Genomic DNA, 19,998 nt, shown 5'->3' on the forward strand with positions numbered 1-19,998 from the left:
ACAGATGAACTACTGAGGAAGAAATCAACAAGAAATTGTTTTAAAAGATAATAATATGAAGTGATATTTTAAAAATAGCAAATAAAGTTTCAAAACATATAATAGAGAACTGAAATGCATCAATATGTCACCATATATATTTATATACTATACATGAGGCCCCTAGAACCATAGGAAATGCAAAAAAAATCATTGTTAGTAACTCATTCTCAAATTGCCCCCCTTAAAAATCCAACCGCCCCCCTGAGCGGCATGTACCTCACTTTGGGGACCGCTGTCCTAACTCCAAAAGGCCTAAGTCATATGGATATGGTGAGGTTTAAGGATGGATATAAATCACTGCAAATAGATTGCCCACAGGGCGGGGAAAGGGGAAGAGAAAATATTCAACTTCCTTTATATGAATTCAGGACTAGAAGGACAGACTAGTAAGAATAGCTGCGAAAATGCCTCAATATTTGCATAACATGGAGATGCATTGCAGCTCCATCTTTGCCATTAAGAACAAAGGCAAGGCCCTGGCTGGTTTGGCTCAGTGGACAGAGCGTTGGCCTGTGGATGAAAGGGTCCTGGGTTCAATTCTGGTCAAGGGCACATGCCCAGGTTGAGGGCATGATCCCCAGTAAGGAGTGTGCAGGAGACAGTCAATCAATGATTTCCTCTCATCATTGATGTTTCACTTGTGCTCATTCTGTACCTTCCTCTATTAAATAAATAAACACACCCCCCTCCCCCGAGGCCTGGTGCATGAAATTAGTGCACAGGTAGGGTCCCTAGACCTGGCCAGGACTGATTAGGGCCTTCCAGCTGCTGCCTGGGGCATTCCTTCATTCCATGCTGCCCCTTGGTGGTCAGTGCACATCATAGCAAGCGGTCAAACTCCCAATGGGACAATTTGCATATTAGCTTTTTATTATATTGGATTTTTTTTTAAAAAAAAGAACAAAGGCCAGTAACCACTTTCTCTTTCCCTTCCCTTGCCTGTGGCTCATGAGTGGATAGAACTGGGGGTTCATCTCCCCTATTCCCTAAGTCTTGTTCTTTTTAGAAGCTTTGCATGTGGCCAGAGCACAGCCCTCCTTCCCCAGCCTCTTCCTTTAGTTTCAACTAAAAAAGATCCCTTCTGTATTCCTACTATATATGACACCCCAAAATCCAAATATAAGCCAAGGAATATGACTAATCTGAACCTGACAAAGATACACTTAAAAAAAAAATATTTTATTGATTTTGTACAGAGAGGAAGGGAGAGAGATAGAGGGTTAGAAACATCGATGAGAGAAGTCATCGATCAGCTGCCTCTTGCACACCCCCCATTGGGGATGTGCCCGCAACCAAGGTGACCGGAATCGAACTCGGGACCCTTCAGTCCCCAAGCCGACACTCTATCCATTGAGCTAAACCGGTTTCAGCAAGATACACTTTTTTTAAACAAGTCAGTGTTCATAAACATGTGTAACCCATTAAAGGCCCTTTTTCAAGGAGTATAGTTCGGCTGGTGTGACTCAGTGGATTGAGCATTGTCCCATGGACCGAGAAGTCCCGGTTTCAATTCCCAGTCAGGGCACATGCCTGGGTTGTGGGGTTGGTCCCCAGTAGTGGGTGCGCAGGAGGCAGCTGATCAATGATTCTCATTACTGATGTTTCTCTCTTCCTCTCTGAAATCAATTTTATCCATATATACCGTTTCCCCGAAAATAAGACAGTGTCTTATATTAATTTTTTTCCTCCCAAAGTTGCGCTAGGTCTTATTTTCAGGGGATGCCTTATCTTTCCATGCACTAGGTCTTATTTTCGGAGGATGTCTTATTTTCGGGGAAACACGGTATATATATATGAAGGGGTATCAAGGGTTACTTCTACCTGGATACTGTTATTTGTGCCATCTCTGTGGTTCTGAGTCCCTTTTGGTTGAAGCTAGCATGTCCTCCCTAAGTTGTTCTGCCTGGGAGACTATTATCATTCCAGACCTCCCTCCCTCCAATAATGCCTCCTGACGGAATTACCCTTTCTGCACAAATGGAAACAGGAGAGGCAAAAAGCCCTGCGGATACAGCCGCTGCAGATCTCACGCGGACTCACTGCAAACCACAAGCCAGCTGACTTTCTCTGCCTCTCTTCGCTGGGCTGAGCCGCTTCCTCTTTTGGCTCAGGGTTAGTGATCTTGCATGTTAGAGGAGCCAGGGGGCGCCTGTGGCGCCTCTCAGCGCAAAAACAACACCTCCCTGCAGCAAGCTAGCTGGGAAGCTCCCAGTTCTAAAGAGAGGCTGTTTACCACAAGAGCATAACAAGGGCAGGTCTGGCTGCTGGGCTGGGACCGGGGAGAGGCTGGGACTGCCACCGCGGGGACCCCAGCTGGTCAAATCACCTGCAAGATGAAGGCGGTGAGGATGCTGGTGGCCTGGGTGCAGACCCTCCTCATCAGCAACATGCTCCTAGCAGAAGCCTATGCCTCTGGAGGTAAGGTGACAACCTCTCCTTTCTGCAGCAACTCGGCGAGGCGGGGAGGGGAGCGGCCCCCTATTTCCCAGGCCTCCCAGATGTCAGGAAAGGATGCTTTTAGCCGGTGTGTCCCACGAAAGCTCCCCCCCCTCTCTCCCCTCCTTCCTTTCCTTGCCAGGGGGCTTTGCAGCTCCATCTTGGCCATTAAGAACAAAGGCCAAGGAGCTACTTTCTCTTTCCTTTCCCTGGCCTGTGGCTCAGGAGGGGATGGAACTGGGGGAGTCCTCTCCCCGCTAACCCCCCCCCCCCCCCGCCCCAAGTCCTGTTCTTTTCAGAGGCTTTGCAAGGGATGGTGCTGGCCAGAGCACAGCCCTCCCTCCCTGCCTCTCGGGCTGAGGGGAGTGGGAGCTCGGGGTTACCCTCCAGGCGGCGTACGAGGCTCCCCCTGCGGCCGCCCCGGCTGAGCCCAGGCTCCGGCCGCGTCCCCCTCAGGAGGGAGGGTCCCTGGGGGGGAAGGGTGGCCACGGCTGCGGGGAAGGGGACTCCGGAGTTTATGTAACGCGGGGTGACAACACGGGGACGCATTTTCTTCAGGCCCGGCTGCCCCTCCGAACCCCAACCCCCCAGGCCTCCTCCTCAGACGGGGCCGCGGGTTCCAGAACAGGAACCCTCCTGGCACGTGTCTAGTAATGCTTTCCGGCTTAAAAAAAAAACAAAAAACAAAAAGCCCCCACAAACAAACAAAAAAAAGGGGGGGGGGAATAAGAAAAAAGCGAGAGCTCAGTCCAGCCCCGGCGCGGTTTGCCCCGGGTCCAGGGGCTGGAGACCCCGGCTCGCCGGTCCGTGTCTGAGGGGGCTCCTCTCCTCACAGGCTGCTGGTCGGACAACGGCCGCCGGTACCGGGCGGACCAGTCGGCCCCGGCGCCGGGCCTCCGCTGCCTCAACTGGCTGGAGGCGCACAGCCGCCTGGCCTCGGCCCCCGCGGCGGGTGAGTGTCCGCCCCGGGCGGGCGGCGGGCGGGCGGGAGGGCGGCGGCCTCCGTCCCGGCCCCGGCCCCGGCCCATGGCGCCTCCTCTCTCGCCCCTCAGGCGCCGGCAACCACAGCTTCTGCCGCAACCCGGACCGCGACCCGCGCGGGCCCTGGTGCTACGTCAGCGGCGAGGCCGGCGCCCCCGAGAAGCGGCGCTGCGAGGACCCGGGCTGCCCAGGTACCCGCCCGGGACCCCCGCGCCCGGACCGCCGAGGGGCGGCCGGTGCCGCCGGCCCCGCGCCCTCTGATTGGTCAGGCCTGTCTCCAGGCCGCGGGGCGCAAAGCCCATTGGCTGCCGAGTGAGCTCAGCTTCCGGGAGCGCCCTGTAAACAACGGAAGGGGGCGAGGCCCAGCCCCGTGGAGTTCCCCGAGGGAGAGCTCCCTGGGACCGCGTCCCACGGCCTTAGCGATCGCTGAACGTTTGTGGGTTTCCTGCTGTGTGTTTTCTTCTGCTCACAATCCCCCCCGAATAAGGTATTGGGGGGATCTAAGACTCAGAGAAGTGACTTAGGGAGGCCATGAATGGCAGCGTTCAGTTTAAATCCCAGTTTCTTCTTTTCTTTTTTTTAAAAAAATATGTTTTATTGATTTTCCACAGAGAGGAAGGGAGAGGGACAGAGAGTCAGAAACATCAATGAGAGAGAAATATCGATCAGCTGCCTCCTGCACACCCCCCACTGGGAATGTGCCGGCAACCAAGGTACATGCCCTTGACCAGAATCGAACCTGGGACCCTTCAGTCCGCAGGCCGTGGCTCTAGCCACTGAGCCAAACCGGTCAGGGGTGAATTCTAGTTTCTTAAGATTCCAGGGCGCAGGCTAGTTGCTCCTGAGGCAGCAAGACCGTTTTCTAGGGTCCAATGGCTGCGGGTAAAGATGTAACCCGGAGATTGGCACACACAGCGTGGGCTCCGTAAATGTGAGCTGCCCAGGGGAGTCATGAGTGAAGCTTGGAGAGGATGGCAATGGAGCTGGGTGTTGGAACATAGCGAGGATTTGGATAGATGAAGACGTGGGAGGCAGGAGAGGCCCTTCCTTAGGGCCTTCCCCTCACGTTGGCCTTGTCCCAGCGATGGTGTTACCCAAAGGGGAGTTTGATTTCGGTGTGTGGGGGTCATTCTGAGCTGGATCCCTCATCTCCCCCAACACACACTCTAAGGAAGGTCCCGCTGTGGCATTCACTCAGACCACTCTCTGATGAGAGTTGTTTTCCACTTCCCCTCCAGAAACTATTTCCCAGGACCTGCCAACCTCCGTGACAGAGACGGAGGAGGCGTTTGAAGTGCCAAGCGGAGATGCGGTGCAGCTGTTTGCTCCTGCCAATTCCCTGTCCGTCCGGAGCCAGGCAGCGACCGTGCAGCCCGTGGTTGGAATGGTCCAGCGGGTTCAGGGGAACTCCAAGGAGAAAAAGGACTTGGGGATCCTGGGTATGACTGCTCCACCCCTGTCCTTATATGGGATTCATGAAGGAATATTTGCTAATTGTCGGGGGCATGGCTAATGGGGCCTTGTGTCCTGTCCTTGGCAGGCAATGTGCTGGGCATGGGCATGATAGTGATCATCATTGCCATCGGAGTTGGCATCATCTTTGGATACACCTACAAGAGGTGAGTGGCTTCTCTTCTGGACGTCCCTCAGGGGAAGGGAGAGAGGTACACAAAGTCGAATCAGATTCCTTTATGGCATTCTTACACCCCCAAAAAAGTGAGGCCCTAGACCAGTGGTCGGCAAACCGAGGCTCGTGAGTCACATGCGTGTGGCTCTTCCACGAATTACCGCTGAGCTACCATGTGGAAAGGCTCTCAATGTCAGTGACAGGTGCATGATGATAAGCCCGAGGTGCGTTCCTTCTGACAGGACTGTTGGACCGTGGGGGAATTATTTGCCATTCTTGGGCAAAATCAAGGGACCTCAGCCTCGAGGGTACTGTTTCTCTCCAGGGTGTGATAAGGCTTTCTGTAAGGGAAGTGACATGGGGGCCCGCATTTCCCGGTGGCCACGGCCATAGCCCCAGTGGCTCTCCCAGCAGTAAATAAATCTCAGGTGTCCTCAAAGGTGATACACAGTCCGTCTCCTCATTCACAGATGAAAAAAGGAAATGTTTGTGATGACAACAGCAGCAAGCATAGGAAACGGTTACCAGGTGCCAGACATTGCTTCAAGCGGTCTGCAGGCTTTACGTCCATCCTCACCATCACCTTTACGAGGCAAATGCTGTTGTTATCCCTCGTTTACAGATTAGGAAATATTTATTTATTTTTTTATTGATTTTTCACAGAGAGGAAGAGAGTTAGAAACATCGATGAGAGAGAATCATCGATCAGCTGCCTCTTGCACACCCCCTACTGGGGATGTGCCCACCCCTTGACCGGCATCGAACCCGGGACCTTTCAGTCTGCAGGCCGACGACGCTCTATCCACTGAGCCAAACTGGACCCGGCGAGGAGGCCAATTCTTAGCACTGCCACTAACTCTGTGTGACTGGGAAAGTTGCTTCTATAATATTTCCTGCCCCAGAGCAGTGCTGTTGCTAAGAAATGTGACCAAGGCATGTGACTGCTTAGCTCTGTGGTCAGAAACTGTTTGTCTTTTCTTTTTTGTGAAAGAAAAGCCCTCTTCCTTCTCTGGTTTTCTGTGATTCAGGAAGCAGAGGCACGGGTGGGGGCAAGTCAGTCAGGTGAAACGGTGTGGCAGCCCTGACCTGCCATTTGCAGTCAGAATCAAACCATGTTGGCCGCGCTCCGCCCTCCTTCCTCAGCCACTGGACGGCAGTGGACTCCCTCCTCCAATGTTGTGACAGCGTCCAGGCCTCCAGGCGAGCTGGCTGAACATTTTCCCCACGGCACTGGAATCGAACCCACGGCCCTTCAGTCCCCCAGGCTGATGCTTTATCCACTGAGCCAATCCGGCCAGGGCTAAACGTTCTTCATTTTTGAGCTCGGCTCTCATGCCAGCGAGGGGGCCAGGCCTTTCTTGTAGGTTCACTGCTCCAGACTGTCACGTGATTGCCCTGAAGCCTAGAATTTACCTTCCAGTAAACTCGGGGCAAGGCACGAGTCACCAGACTCCCGGGTACTAACCACAAGACCCCCTCCGCCCTTTCCTCTGCACAAGTACACTGAGTACAGTACAGACTATGGGACAGGAAACCACACTTGGGCTAAAGGCAAGCTCTCCCTAGAATCAGAGAGAAGACTGTTCTGAAAAGAGCTGTTGCGTATAGATTTTGCTACTCTGCGCCTCGGTTTCTTGACTGTGAAATGGGGATATATCCTTCCTCCACACACACCATACCTACCCACCCCAAGAGTATCATACTGTTTTAAATGTAAAACAGAACACCGATCAGGTTAAACAATTACAGTAGCAGCCAACATTTATTGCAAGCTTTCTTAGTAAGGAAGACTGGCCCTAGTGGGTTTGGCTCAGTGGATAGAGTGTCGGCCTGCAGACTGAAGGGTCCTAAGCTCGATTCCAGGTCAGGGCACATGCCCGGGTTGGGGGCTCGATCCCCAGTAAAGGTCGTGCAGGAGGCAGCCGATTGATGTGATTTTCTCCCATCGTTCATTTTTTAATCTCTTCCTACCCTCTCCTTTCCTCTCTGAAGTCAATAAAAAAAAAATATAGATAGATAGATATAGATATATATATAAAATATATATATATATATATAAATATAGATATATATATTTTAAAAAAAGAGAGAAAGCTAGTACATCAGCCACTGGGTTGCTGTGACTGCAGCTAGCCCCTGCCCTGCCTGGGCAAAGCCATGCAAGAGGCACAGTCTGAACGTGTCTCCCTTTCCTCGCCAGGGCGAAGCGCCTGAAAGAGCAGTATGACCAGAAGGTGTATGAGCGGGAGATGCAGCCCATCACCCTGCCCTTGTCCGCCTTCACCAACGCCACCTGTGACCTCGTGGATGAGACGACAGTTGTGGTCCACCCCAGCCAGACACCGGTCGATCTTCAGGAGGGTGATGCCCCCCTGATGGGCCAGGCAGGCACTCCCGGGGCCTGAGCCCCGCCCCCCCGCCGTGGGCAGGAGCCCGTGCGGACACTGGTGCAGGATGGCCTACCCTCTTACAGCCGGGAAGATCTACACTTTCTGTTGTGGTTAAAACCCTCCCCCCACTTTCTTTTTTTTTTCCTTTTGGTTTTTGATGAACCCTAAGACGCAGGCTGCCCTGTTGGCTGGGGGCGAAATTCGGGAGGGACCTACCAGTGCTCTGTCTCCAACCCCCGGAGCAGGGGTCTGTCCGTGGATGGAGACGGTGGCCGCTGCCACAGCAGCGCCGCCGACAAGGGCTTGCCACATTGCCCGAGTCCTGGAGCTGAATCAGGGACGGACAGGGAGCACCCGGGGCTCCTCTGTGCTTTATGATCTAGCGTGGCCTCCGTCTCCACCTTTCCGTGTGTCCTCCGTGGGCTTGAGTGGCACACGCACGCTGTTATTCGTAGTTCAGGTCCAGCGGTTTGAGAAGGCAACGCTTAAAAAATTATACTGAAACCACCTTTGGGATGGAACGCCCCGCTGACCTTGTGAGAACCGGAAATGAGTTTGTACGAAAGTCAGCAGAGCGGGCTGAGAACTGGGGCCAGCCCGGGGGTGCTCGGTGGGCTCCAGCTTGCTGGCGGTGACACGCCTCGACAGCAGTGGGCCCGGCCAGGCCCAGGCACTTCCTGTTTTGAGAGGAAGGTGCTCACCTCGCAGAACGCCTACTAAAATGGGAACGATACGGAGAAGATGAGCACGGCCCCTGCACAGGAATGACAAGCAGATTCATGAAGCGTTACATCTTTAAGAAAAAAGGAAGAATTGACTGACATTTCGCTCAGGAAGAGGGTAAAGGCTGCCTCAGGACCCGAGGTGGGCCTGGGGTGCCCCAGAGTCTCTCTCCAAGGTGGACAGCAACCTCTTTCTTCCCTTGGTGGGGTTATGACAACAGCCTACCGATGGGAGTTCCCTGCGGGGCCTTGTGAGCTGCCTCTCGGAGGTCAGCCTGGAGACTGCGCTCAGAGGCCAGATAAGAAGGTGATTCGGGGCCTGCCCCTGCAGCGGCCTGAGTTTGCAGGTGGCTCTGTGGCCTCCAGGCCAGCCCTTCCCAGCGGGGTGTGTGTATGGCGATGGAGAGAGGTAGCGAGGTCACGCCCCCTAGCTTTAAAACAATCATAAAACCATTGGAAGAGACCCTAGGGTTCCTCAGGCCCAGAGAGGGAAAGGGACACCCAAAGTCACAAAGTGACCGGCATGCGTGGCCAAGAGGAGAGGACATTTCCCTACCCACTGTGCTACACTGTGCCAGCGGCGCGGCAGGGCCTCCGGGTCCTGATGTCGCATTCGGAGGCCTTAGCAATGCCACCTATCCACAGAGCTTCCTTCCCCAAGGCCCGTCCGCTGCCCCACGTGGAGGGGGGGGGGGGTTCGTGGGGCCCGTTCTCTCTAGCAGGTGGTTTGCTGGGGGGAAAACCTAGGCCTCAGGGGGTCCTTTGGGGTTCAGTGATGCTGACGAGAACATCACTGGTTTCTACTTTTCTATGAAAGCGTTTCTCTGTGTACGTGTTTTATATACCTCATTCTGACACCTGCATATCAAGGGCAGGAAATGGCTCTGCATTTTACTTGTATAAATAAATAAAAATTTTTTTTTTTAAAAAAGGACTGCACATTACCAAGTCTGTGGGGTGTCGGGAACATTCCTCCCGTGAGCTGAGAAACTGCTGGTTATCTAGTCAACACCGGTGTGGCCTGGGGCCCGTCCCTGCCGGGCAGCCCTTGGCTGGGGCTGGAGCAGCCACAGGCGGGATGGGCGTGCAGAGGGGGAGGAGCCCTTGGGCTGCCAGGACAGCTCTGAGCTGAGGAAAGTCCCTGAGGGGGAGACTCCTCGGGTTCCAGAGACAGCCACCAACGGGAGTGTTTGCTGGGCTTGCAGCAATGGTTTCTCAGCCTCCGGAACACCCCGCTGATCTCTGCCCATGGCCAGACACTACAGTTCTATCGGCAAGGGGCACCAGGCCTGCGGAGAGGACTCCAGGACAGCCAGGCTTTAGCAACGGACGCAGAGGCAGGAGTGTAAGGCCCCAAAGGAGCGTCTCGGCTAGTAGTCCTCAGACCTGCTTAAGGACTGGGCTGCCACAGGTGGGAGGAGCCTGTTCTCTGGAGAGGGCTGGTGTCTACACTAGGGGAGGGGATGACAATTAGGGAGCGTGAGGACTCCCCACTGTGGGGAGTCACGTGACCGCGACCCGGAAAGGCCAGTAGCATTCCCTCCGGAAGGGAACAGGGGAGGCCGTGCACTTCCTGGCAGACAGGCCAGCAGGACCCCCAACGTGTGTCCCCCGAGCCAGACCCCAAGTCGCATTTTACTCTCAGGGTCGTCAGTCACGTTAACGGCTTAATTTATTTGGTCTGCTCACCGGCTCCACGTGGGCCACCGCTCCCACGCTGGCAGGGGACAGCTGAGGCCCAGCCAGCTGCACAGCGCCCACCCCGCTGCTGCTGGGGGCCCTGGGCTCTGCCCCACAGGCTTGCACACGCCACCCACACAGCAGTACGGCCTGTGTGACGTGGCCAGAGGGGACATCGAATCCCGCAACTCACCGGGTCTATGAGCAGTATTTCACATGTCACCCAACACAGAGAACAGGATAGTATTAACAGCAACCACTCTCCGGAATCGCTCCCGCCCCCCTCCTCCCTCCCACCCCGACACAACCACCACACATGGCAGCGACATCCCGACCCATTCCCAATGTGTTAAATACGGCGCAAGCTCGCTCACGGACACCGAGGAGGAGACAGTCTGTTTGTGCTGAGTCCCTGGAGCCAAGGGAAGAGGCTTCCCCCGGGGCTTGGCAGCACCCCCGGCTACGGCTCAGGAGGCTGCAGCCAGGAGCCCGTGAGGTGGGCTAGCCAGCAGGGGGAGCCCGGGACAGGTGGCCCGGCTCAGGGACTGAGCTCTGGGACTCTGCCGCCTCCTTTTCCTGCCCAAGTTGGCGCCTGGACCCAGGCCTGGTGAAGGGTGGACAGTAGCTGCCCTAAGGCCAAGAGGCTGCTGAGACGCCCACTCCCCCAGCCTCATGCCCAGGGCTCGGGACAGGCCCCACTCTCCTCCAGAATCCAGCCGGCTCCAGGCAACATGTCTCAGGCTCCGAGGGACAGCAGCCGGGATACGGGCTTTCCAGAAAGCAGCGCCTCTTTCTTCCCTGCCCCCGGCCTCCTCCTGCAAGGTGGGCGACTTCCTGCTGCAGGCAGAGATGCTCATGCACAGTGCAGTGAGAACATGAGGCGAAAGCTCCCCCTTGTGTTGACGTGGCCTGGCAGGTGAACAGAAACCAGCCCTTCCCACTCCAGGCCAGTTCCACCACAAACGAAGGGCCTCTTCCAAGCCTGTTCCCTCGACCCCGCTCAGGGGAGGGCGGGGCATGGGGTGAAAGGAGGGTAGCACCACTGTCAGTTCACATCCTTGGGTTGCAGCCTGGCCCCCAGTCTTACTCTCATCCACATGACCGACCGACTGACCGACTGACCGGCCAACCGGCCGCTTGAAGGGCTCCAGTTCTCAGCTGGACCCCAGACCTCGGAGCCCAGGGGCTGGTTCACCCCGGAATCCTGCCTGGCAGGGCCAGAGCACGCCGATTAGTGTAAGCAAGAGCCTGGAATCCCAGGGAATTCCCGAGAGGCCACGAGTAACAGATTCCTCCTGGCCCAGGGACCAGCCTGTTTTTTTTCTTCTTCTTCACAGCTTTCAGGTGAGTGCTGGGTGTTCAGACAGTCACCAGGCCCCAACACGCGAGGAGATGCATCTCCCTGGCGCCGCGCCTGGCTCGCCTCCTGGGGAGGTAGTAGGGATGGCTTGTTCTGCTTCTAAACAAGCTGCCGATCCACAGGAAGCTGGCATGGCCCTGCCCGCAGCAGGGGGCTGGGCCAGGGCTAGGGGGGCGAGTCCCGGGTCAGGCCGTACTGCATGCTCACAGTGTGGTCCAGCTCCTCCAGCTCGGCGGGCAGCGGGATGCCCAGCTCGCCCAGGTACAGGGACAGGGCCTCGAAGGAGTCCTCCAGTTTGGAGAATGCCGGCCTAGAAAGACAAGGGGGTTGGAGGCAGGCGAAACACGGGTAGGGCCGTGGGCTGGTGTGGGGCACCCAGGCCTGCGGCTTAACCACTTTCTAATGGTCTGACTTTGAGCAAGCCCGTTGACCTTGGGCCTCCATGGGAAACAGGATGCCGTAAAGGTTAGAGAGAACACTGTGAGAAGGCTGGGCTGGCTCTAAGGGATAGCGGAGAAACAGGAAGTCCAGGAGGAAATAAAGCTCCTCTCAGGACTTGGAGAAAATGCAATCAGTAAAGGTGGGATTGGAGAAAGTGTCTTTTTAAAAATTTTTCTTTTGATTTAAAAAAAATATTTTTAGCCGAGACTGGTTTGGCTCAATGGATAGAGCGTCGGCTTGGGGACTGAAGGGTCCTGGGTTCGATTCCGGTCAAGGGCATGTACCTTGGTTGCGGGCATATCCCCAGTAGGGGGTGTGCAAGAGGCAGCTGATCGATGACTCTCTCTCATCGATGTTTCTAACTCTCTATCTCTCTCCATTCCTCTCTGTACAAAATCAATAAAATATATTTAAAAAAAAATAAAAAAAAAATAAAAAAATAAAAAAAATATTTTTATTGGTTTCAGAGAGGAAGGGAGAGGGAGTGAGAGATAGAAACATCAGTGATGAGAGGGAATCATTGATTAGCTGTCTCCTGCACACCCCACACTGGGGATCGAGCCCACAACCCCAAGCATGTACCCTGACTGGTCAATGCTCTAACTTATTGGAGATTATAGAAGATAGATAATTCCCGTGCTAGGTATTTTTTTTTAATTAATTAATTAATTATTTATTTTACATATTTTATTGATTTTTTTTTTTTTGCCCCTCTCCCCCGTGCTAGGTATTTTGATAGTGTGTGAATCTTCTTTTAAAAGAAACATGATTTTTGATAGCAGAAAAAAACACACAAAGATTTTAGGTCTCTAACGCACGAACTTTAAAAGTCCCAGGGTAACTTTGGTAATAATGAAAGTTGTAACTTGAGGAAACGAAGGAAATTTTAAAAAGATTTCTTTCTGCCCTAAATGGTTTGACTCGGTGGATGGAGCGCCGGCCTGTGGACTGAAGGGTCCCAGGTTTCATTCCGGTCAAGGGCATGTACCTTGGTTGTGGGCACATCCCCAGTAGGGAGTGTGCAAGAGGCAGCTGATCAAAGTTTCTCTCTCATCGATGTTTCTAACTCTCTATCCCTCTCTTCCTCTCTGTAAAAAATGCAATAAAAATTAAAAAAAAAATACAAATAAACATTGCTTTATCTGTGAAAGATATGCTTTAAAAAAAAGATTTCTTTCAAGAAGGAAATTAGGTAAATGCATGAAGATGCTCACTGTAGTAATAATAACTACGGTAAAGAGAAACTGGAAAAACCTGAACATCTACATCATGTATATCATAATATGTTCAGAGAGTTTCCTGGAATAGAATTTCAGGTAGTCAACAAAAATGCTAACAGAAAGCCTGGGTAGCAACAAGGAAAATACAGGGTAAAATAAAAAAGGTTTCTCTACTTGAGATCATAAATCTATAAAAAATGTGAGTGTGGTGTGTGTGGACATGGACAGGGAAGTATGAGGACACAAAGACACTTATTCTGCTAGGAAGGTGTAGGTTTGGGTGAGTCCTGTTACAAGTTCTTTTAACGGCTGTGTCTCTGTGTCACTCCCAGGTCACTTGCAACTATGCCCTCATCCCCTCCACTCCCACCTGTATGTCAGTTGTCTGGTGCCTTCAGTGGCTGACAGTCACAACCTTGAGCTCAAGCCTTCCGCCACCCCTGTGCCTGGGAAGGGCGAGGGGACAGCCAAAGGTGGGGCAAGACTCCCAGGACCCTGGGGGCGGGGGCAAACGGGCAGCTACCAACCTGCTCTCGGGCTCCAGTTTGCAGCAGATGGTGGCCAGGGGGAAGAAGGCCGGGGGGCAGTCTGTGGGGACAAACTTCTCCCAGAAAAGCTTCACGTTGAGGCCGTAGTCCAGTGTGCGGGGCAGGCAATCAGGATCTGCGTACACCTGCCCGATGATCTGCAGGCGGGAAGGCGGCTGGTCAGACAGGGACCACGGCGGGTGCGGCCCCCAGAGGGGAGAGGGATGCTGGCGCGTGGGCACTGGCAGAAGAGGAAGTTGGAGAGCCACTCTCCCCATCCCTGACTGCCTCTCAAAGCTGTTAATCCAGACGTGTCTTTTGACTGAGTCTGAATGGGAGGAGGGTTCAAAGGTCTTACTGCAGTGGATTCAAAGGTCTTACATCCTCTGAATCTGGAGGGACAGCTCCCGCACACCCGTCCCTGCCCTGCAGTGTCCCCCGCCAGAGTCCAGGCTCTGAGAAACAAGGGGCTGGGTCTGACGCATGTCTGAAATCCTGTGGCACCAGCCTACGGCTTTATACACAGTAGCTACTCAAGTGATCTCTATTAAAGAAAACGATTTTCACCCTAGCCAGTCTGGCTCAGTAGATAGTGTCAGCCTGCAGACAGACTGAAGGGTCCTGGGTTTGATTCCATTCAAGGGCACATGCCCTGGGTTTCAGGCTCGATCCCCAGTAGGGGGCATGCAGGAGGCAGCTGATCAATGGTTCTCTCTCATCATTGATGCTTCTATCTCTCCCTCTCCCTTCCTCTCTGAAATTAATTAAAAATTAATAATAAATTTATAAGAACCTTTCTTCATATTCCAATCATCCATTGTCTCTCTACCACTCACCACTTTGTAGGAATTACAGAAACCCTTGAATGTGTGTGTTGGGCCGACTGCTTCGAGATCGAATGAACTAAGTTCCTAAGGGCAGGACTGTTCCCAGGACTCACTCTGTCTCCACCCCCCCCCCCCCCCCCCATCACCTGGCACTGTCCTGGACGGGCTGGCCCTTCCTGGAGTGGCTGCTTCCACTTCCAGGCGGAGGGCAGGGGGAAAGGTTGCCTCGGGCTAGACAGACAGCCACAGGAACAGTCTGCCTCTTTCCTGGTGGAGTTCTGAGCCTCGCCCGCCCCTTCCTGACCCTGTGACAAACAGCAAGCCACTCTCCCTTTCTGAGACTATTTTTGCACCAAAGAAAAATCCTGCCCCTGCCTTGCGGGACCAACGCAATTGACTGTGGCAAGAGATGTGTGGTGACAGATAACCCTACACTCGTGCTGACTTCACGGAGTTACTCATCTGCAGGAGGAGGAGCCTCCGAGGGGGGCAGGGCAGAGCTGCTGGGCCTGCCGCCTCGGGCCTGGCCTACGTGCGGGAGCTCACCTCGCAGAGGACGATCCCGAAAGAGAAGACGTCCACCGTCTCGTCGTAGCTCTTTCCTTGGGGAACACAGGAGAGCGGGCTGTTAGGGCTGGTCCCTGACCTGCTCTGCACCAAGTCTCGGGCCCAGCCAGGCCACAGCCGAGAACTGGGACGAGAACAGGATCCGTGGGGACCCCCCCCAAAGCCTTCCCGGGACTGGTACCACCCGGAAGCCCCCTTTCCTCGGCCCTGGGTGCGCTGCCTTGGAAAGATGTTATAAACCAACAACTGCCGTGATGAGACGGCCCGGGACAGGGAGAGAGCACGGGGCCTGGGATCATCTGGACTCTGCTGTTAGCCAGCTGTGTGCTTCTGGGCAAACCACTGAGCTTCTCTGGGCCTTGGATTCTGAAAAGGGTTGTATCAGACCGTTCATTTCTGAGGCCTCACAACCCTGTGGGTTTTAAGAGCCCCAGCCAGCAGCTCCGGCTGGTGTGAGCGTTATCCACAAGAGGGCACCACACTTCAGCTCTCAGCACAGAGAGAGGCGGACAGGCTCCATCAGGCAGTAGGTGCCTGAGCCCTCACCCGCTCTTGGGGCACAAAAGTCTCAGCCAGACCTCACCCTAAACCTCGGATGGGACACTGACTAGCTCGTGGGCCTGCGCTCAGGGAGGAAGGAGTGTGTGAGGCCCAGTCTGTCTGGGGACGGATAGAAACGCAGCCTTCAGCTCCGGGAACTGGGCCTGACCCTTCCCAGGCCTCCCCGGGAGCTCCCGGGGCTCTGCTGTGAGAAGTGTCCCCTCGGGGCACCGGGTACTCACCATTCAGCATCTCGGGGGCCATCCAGTAGGGGTTCCCCACCACCGTGTAGCGCTTCTTGCGGTCGTTTTTGCGCAGAGTCCGCTTCTTGCTGGTGGCCTTCTCCACCGGGGGCTTCTTCCTCTCCTCCACGATGAGCCGCGACAGCCCGAAGTCTGCCACCACCACGGTCTTGTCCTGGCGGGACAAGGGCCAGGTCAGGACTCGGTGGGGGCATTTCTAAGAGGAGTCGTTGAGGAGGAGAGGAAAGATGGGCAGCAAAGGAGGGTGAGCCCCAGCTGAAGTCCTCAGACAGAGAAGGCTCAGCATGCTGTTTGCTAACAGTTTGGTATCTCCTCACAGCGGACCCCCGAGATCTGGGGGTGCTCACAGCAGAGCCCCTGGAGCCTGGAGGAGGAGGCTCTGAGAACTAGAGAGTTGGACTCAGAGGCAGGACAGGGGGTTTCTTTCGTTTTGTTTGACCCCCACAATATTTTTTTAAATATGTTTTTATTGAGTTTAGGGAGAGAGGAAGGGAGAAGGAGAGAGAGGGAGAGAGAAGAAGAGAGAGGGAGAGAGGGAGGGAGGGGGAGAGAGAGAGAGAGAGAGAGAAAGAGAAAGAGAGAGAGAGAAACATTGATTGGTTGCCTCCTGCATGCCCCCTACTGAGGATCAAGATACAACCCAGGCAAGCTCTGACATTCAACAGGTGACATTTGTGCATGGGATGCCACTCAACCAACTGAATCACACCTGCCAGAGCTTCCCCTAAAGAGTTAACGCCATGGCTAGAATCAGGAGAAGACAGAAAAAAGACAAGGTGGAGGCAGTCAGCTGGGCACTTGGGGGAGAAAAGCTCTTCAGTTAGCTCTGGGGGCCCCGGCTGCTGTGGCTCAGTTGGTTAGAGCACTGTCCCATGCACTGGAGAGCCTCGTCTCAGGTTTGATTCCCAATCAGGGCACATACCCGGGTTTCGGGTTGGATCCCTGGCAGGGCCACATATGAGAGGCTGCTGATCATTTCTCTCTCTCTCCTTCTCCTTCCTCTCTTTGTAGAATCAATGACAAACATGTCCTTGGGTGAGGATTAAAAAAATAAATAAATAGCTATGGAGCAGTCATGTGAAAAAGGGATTAAGATGGTTTGGGTCCAGAGGTGAAGCCAGGGCAAGTTAGTGGGCACCCAGGAAGCTAGACTGCAAGTCCATAGGAGGAATAACGTTGTAACAACCAGAGCTGGCCCACCAGCGGGAGGAATGCAGGCCCCCAACCCGGTCACTGCAAAGGCACTAGCCCTGTGGCCCCAGGCGCCAGAGCGGTAAAACGGGGTCCACCGTGAGCTGCTTTACAGGACCATCAGGGGGCAAAACCAGGAACGTGACGGGGCTGTGTATGCACAGAAACCCTTCTAACCAAAGGATTGCAAAGGCTGCCACTGGGAGGAGATGGAACTGTATCTGTGAGTGCCTGGGAGCTCAGAAGACAGAGAAGGGCACTGCAGGCGGCAGGAAGGGCAAACAGGAGCCCCACAGGCGACATCTCTCCTAAAGCGAGAAGGACAGTCTATTCTTTTGTGACCAGGAAGCCTGGAGGGCTGGCCCCGGGGAGACCCAGGACAGTGAGACATACCAGCTTGATGAGGCAGTTGTGCGAGTTCAGGTCCCGGTGGATGATGCACATGGAGTGCAGGTAGGCCTGAAACAGAAGTCTGAGCTGAGGCCGATGGCTGGGAGACCAACTGCTCGCGGGCTCCGGATCTGGGCCATCGACCTGGCTCTTCGTCCAGGCCGACCCCACCCACCTTCAGAACCCAACCCGGACTCCAGAGCCCAGCCCCGCTGCCGTCACTCCCTTGTCCCAACACCAACAACAGAAAGCCAAAGGCCGCCTGGGCGTCCTCTCTCCCACCGCCGCCTCCTGCCCATCCTCTGTTGAGCGGCCCCAACCCAGTGGCTGCTCTTAGCTCTCACTGCTGGCTCCCGAAATCTCCAACTGTCCTGTCTGCCCTTGAAGATTTGGATCCTTTGAGAGTAGGGTTGTGAGCTGAGAACAGCCATCTGGGGTCAAGTTCACTGGCTCAGGGAGAAGCTCAGCATGAGCTGCCCAGCCCACATGAGCTGCCTTCCAATGCTTGCTCGCAATCCTCGCATCTCTCCCAACTGCTGCCCCCCGCCCCCGCCCCCTCCCCCCCGCCACCCCCCGCCAACTCGCTGGCAAGGTCAGTGCCGAGACTCACCATTCCAGAGGCGATGCCTTTGGCAAACTGGACCTTCTGCTGCCAGGGCAGCGGGTCCTGCAGGATGGGGCGGGGTGGGGGGGGGGGGGGGAGATGTCCATCAGAGGCTGTTGGGCCCCATCCCCACTCACGGTCCAGGTCCCAGCATGGTCTCTGCCTGCGCCCAGCCCCACCCATCACGGCCCTTTGTAGGCAAAGCAGTGCGTCTCTCCGGCTAGCATGGCTTCAGGGTAGCAGTGACCCAGGTGTCCCACTGCCAGCCCACCAAGCTCCCGGGGACAATGGAGGCGGCACACTCACCACACTGCGCACGAAGTCCTTCAACGTGCCCCCCTCAATGTACTCCGTCAGCAGGTTCAGCTTCTTGTCCTTGTACAGCACCCCGATGAACTTGAGCACGTTGGGGTGGTCCAGGCTGCGCATCACCTTCACCTGGGGGTGGGGAGGCCGAGAAGGGAGGGCGGTTACTCCCCATGGTGTTTTCCTCACCCCTTGTCTCCAGGGGGCCAGCATGTGATGGGGAGGGCCCCACGGGCCTCACCCTCAGGATCCTGCCTTTTTAGGAACTGCATGGGGGATAGGGGGGTATTGGAGTGGGCGGGTCCAAGAGTGAAGCAAAGGCCTGGGGGGCAGCACCTGGACCACAGGTGTGCCCAGCTGCATTAGGGGAGCACCCCGGGACAGACATGACATGGGTTTGTTTTCATGCCTGTCACCCCGTTATCTGTGAGCACCTCTGAACCACACCTCATTGTTGACTGCCTCCCTTGTCCCCAGCTCATGCTGTCTTTAGGACGCGTTCACTGAACAAAGAATGCTCTGATTCAGAGGCCTGGGGATGTCCCTCTAGTGCTCTTTCCTGCGCAGCCTTTAAGAGACTGATTCTTAAATAAGTTTCCCCTCAAAACCATCATTCAGGATGGTCTTCCCTCTTCCAGCAGGAACACCAAACTCCTAACCCACGCCCTCTTCTTACCTCCGTCAGGAAAGTCTTCTGCGTCTCCTCGTCACACCGGATCAGCTCCTTCATGACCATCACTTTGCCCGTGGCTTTGTGTGTCACCTACAAGGAGGGCGACGGTCACGGGTGCGGAGACCAGAGGCAGCTCTGGAGAACCGTGTGAAACTCAGCGCAGCTGGCCATCCCATCCCCGGAGGAGGCGCTGAGCCAGGTCAGGTGGACAGAGTTCATGTGCAGGGGGACACAGCACGGGGCACCAGGGGACTCGGAGAGGAGCGCACCTGGTCCCCGGAGAGCTGGGCATGCACCGGGGAGAAGCCAGAACCCGGAAAAGGCAAGTGTGGGATGAGGCAGGAGGAGGGGCTGACAAGCCAGGCGGGGGCTTTGATCGTCTGAGAAGGGAGTGAGTCCCTCAGGTGAACAGAAATCTGGGGCAGGAAGGCCAATGCCACAGACATGCGCTCGGGGGGGGGGGGGGGGGGGGCTGAAGGGGTTGGGGGTGAGCTCTCCAGCCCCAATGCTCCCAAAGCTGAGACACATGGCTTACCTGACCCCCCCTCCCAGCTCTCAGTAGAGGAGGAGGAGGAGGAAAGAAAGAGAGAGAGAGGTTAGTCCCCGAGACTGCTCATCAGGGAGGCAGGAGCCACTCCCCCGTGGGCTGCCTGCAGCAGGTCCAGCTCGGGGGCTTCTGGGCGTCTAAAAACACCCCCTGCCTGGATGTGGGCGGGCCGCAGGCACAGCTCCCCGCAACCCGGGTCTCCGGGTTCAACACACTCCCTGCAACCTCGGGGAACCTGGGAGGACTGGGGTGGCAGGGGCAGCCCTTACGCCACCACCCCACAACCGGCAGCCAGGAAGGAGGCCCGGTGTAACTGCAGGGCGCACGGTGAGACCACGTGGTAAGAATTCCCCGAAAGAAGGCGAGGGAGGGACGGGGGGGGGGGGGGGGGAGGGGGAGAGGAACAGAGCGGCTGCTGCGGGTGCTTACCTTGATGGCCTGCCCAAAGAAGCCCTTCCCCAGGACCTCCCCGTGGATCAGGTCGCACGGCCGGAAGATCTGCTGCGAGTAGCTGCTAGAGCAGCGGAGGGACTCGGAACGGCTGATGTCGCGGCTGAACAGCAGGGGCTCCTTCGGGGAGCTGGGGCCAGGGGACTTGGAGATGCTGTTACTGCGCCTGGGGATGAGGAGAGGGGGTGCTAGGGATCGGGTGGCCCCCAGAGAC

The 19,998-nt window shown here is 55.6% G+C and overlaps 2 protein-coding genes across 5 annotated transcripts in view; one reads left to right on the forward strand and one right to left on the reverse strand.

The window, feature by feature from the left end:
- The first annotated feature begins 2,141 nt into the window (after positions 1-2,141).
- PIK3IP1 (phosphoinositide-3-kinase interacting protein 1) lies at positions 2,142-9,112 on the forward strand. Of its 2 annotated transcripts, none has more exons than XM_084867495.1 (6): positions 2,142-2,460; positions 3,314-3,430; positions 3,531-3,649; positions 4,712-4,898; positions 5,000-5,078; positions 7,287-9,112. In XM_084867495.1, exons 1-6 carry the CDS (start codon positions 2,376-2,378, stop codon positions 7,489-7,491), a joined length of 792 nt encoding a protein of 263 aa, XP_084723621.1. In that variant the 5' UTR covers positions 2,142-2,375; the 3' UTR covers positions 7,492-9,112. The 2 variants fall into 2 exon arrangements, with proteins under 2 accessions (XP_084723621.1, XP_084723620.1); XM_084867494.1 differs by having other exon boundaries at positions 2,143-2,460; positions 3,531-3,650; positions 4,698-4,898.
- A 736-nt stretch (positions 9,113-9,848) lies between these two features.
- Positions 9,849-19,998, reverse strand: part of LIMK2 (LIM domain kinase 2) — a 52,799-nt gene continuing 42,649 nt past the window's right edge. For all 3 annotated transcript variants that reach the window (XM_084867490.1, XM_084867492.1, XM_084867491.1), the window contains 9 exons: positions 19,764-19,950; positions 18,791-18,877; positions 18,115-18,246; positions 17,815-17,871; positions 17,208-17,273; positions 15,603-15,777; positions 14,800-14,855; positions 13,427-13,584; positions 9,849-11,548 (listed from right to left, as the gene is read on the reverse strand). In XM_084867490.1, coding sequence (XP_084723616.1) covers positions 11,404-11,548; positions 13,427-13,584; positions 14,800-14,855; positions 15,603-15,777; positions 17,208-17,273; positions 17,815-17,871; positions 18,115-18,246; positions 18,791-18,877; positions 19,764-19,950 — 1,063 coding nt within the window. In that variant the 3' untranslated portion in view covers positions 9,849-11,403. The remainder of the gene's footprint in view (positions 11,549-13,426; positions 13,585-14,799; positions 14,856-15,602; positions 15,778-17,207; positions 17,274-17,814; positions 17,872-18,114; positions 18,247-18,790; positions 18,878-19,763; positions 19,951-19,998) is intronic.

This window comes from Pipistrellus hanaki, assembly GCF_964339955.1.
Source record: "Pipistrellus hanaki genome assembly, chromosome: 19".
Lineage (NCBI taxonomy): Eukaryota > Metazoa > Chordata > Mammalia > Chiroptera > Vespertilionidae > Pipistrellus > Pipistrellus hanaki.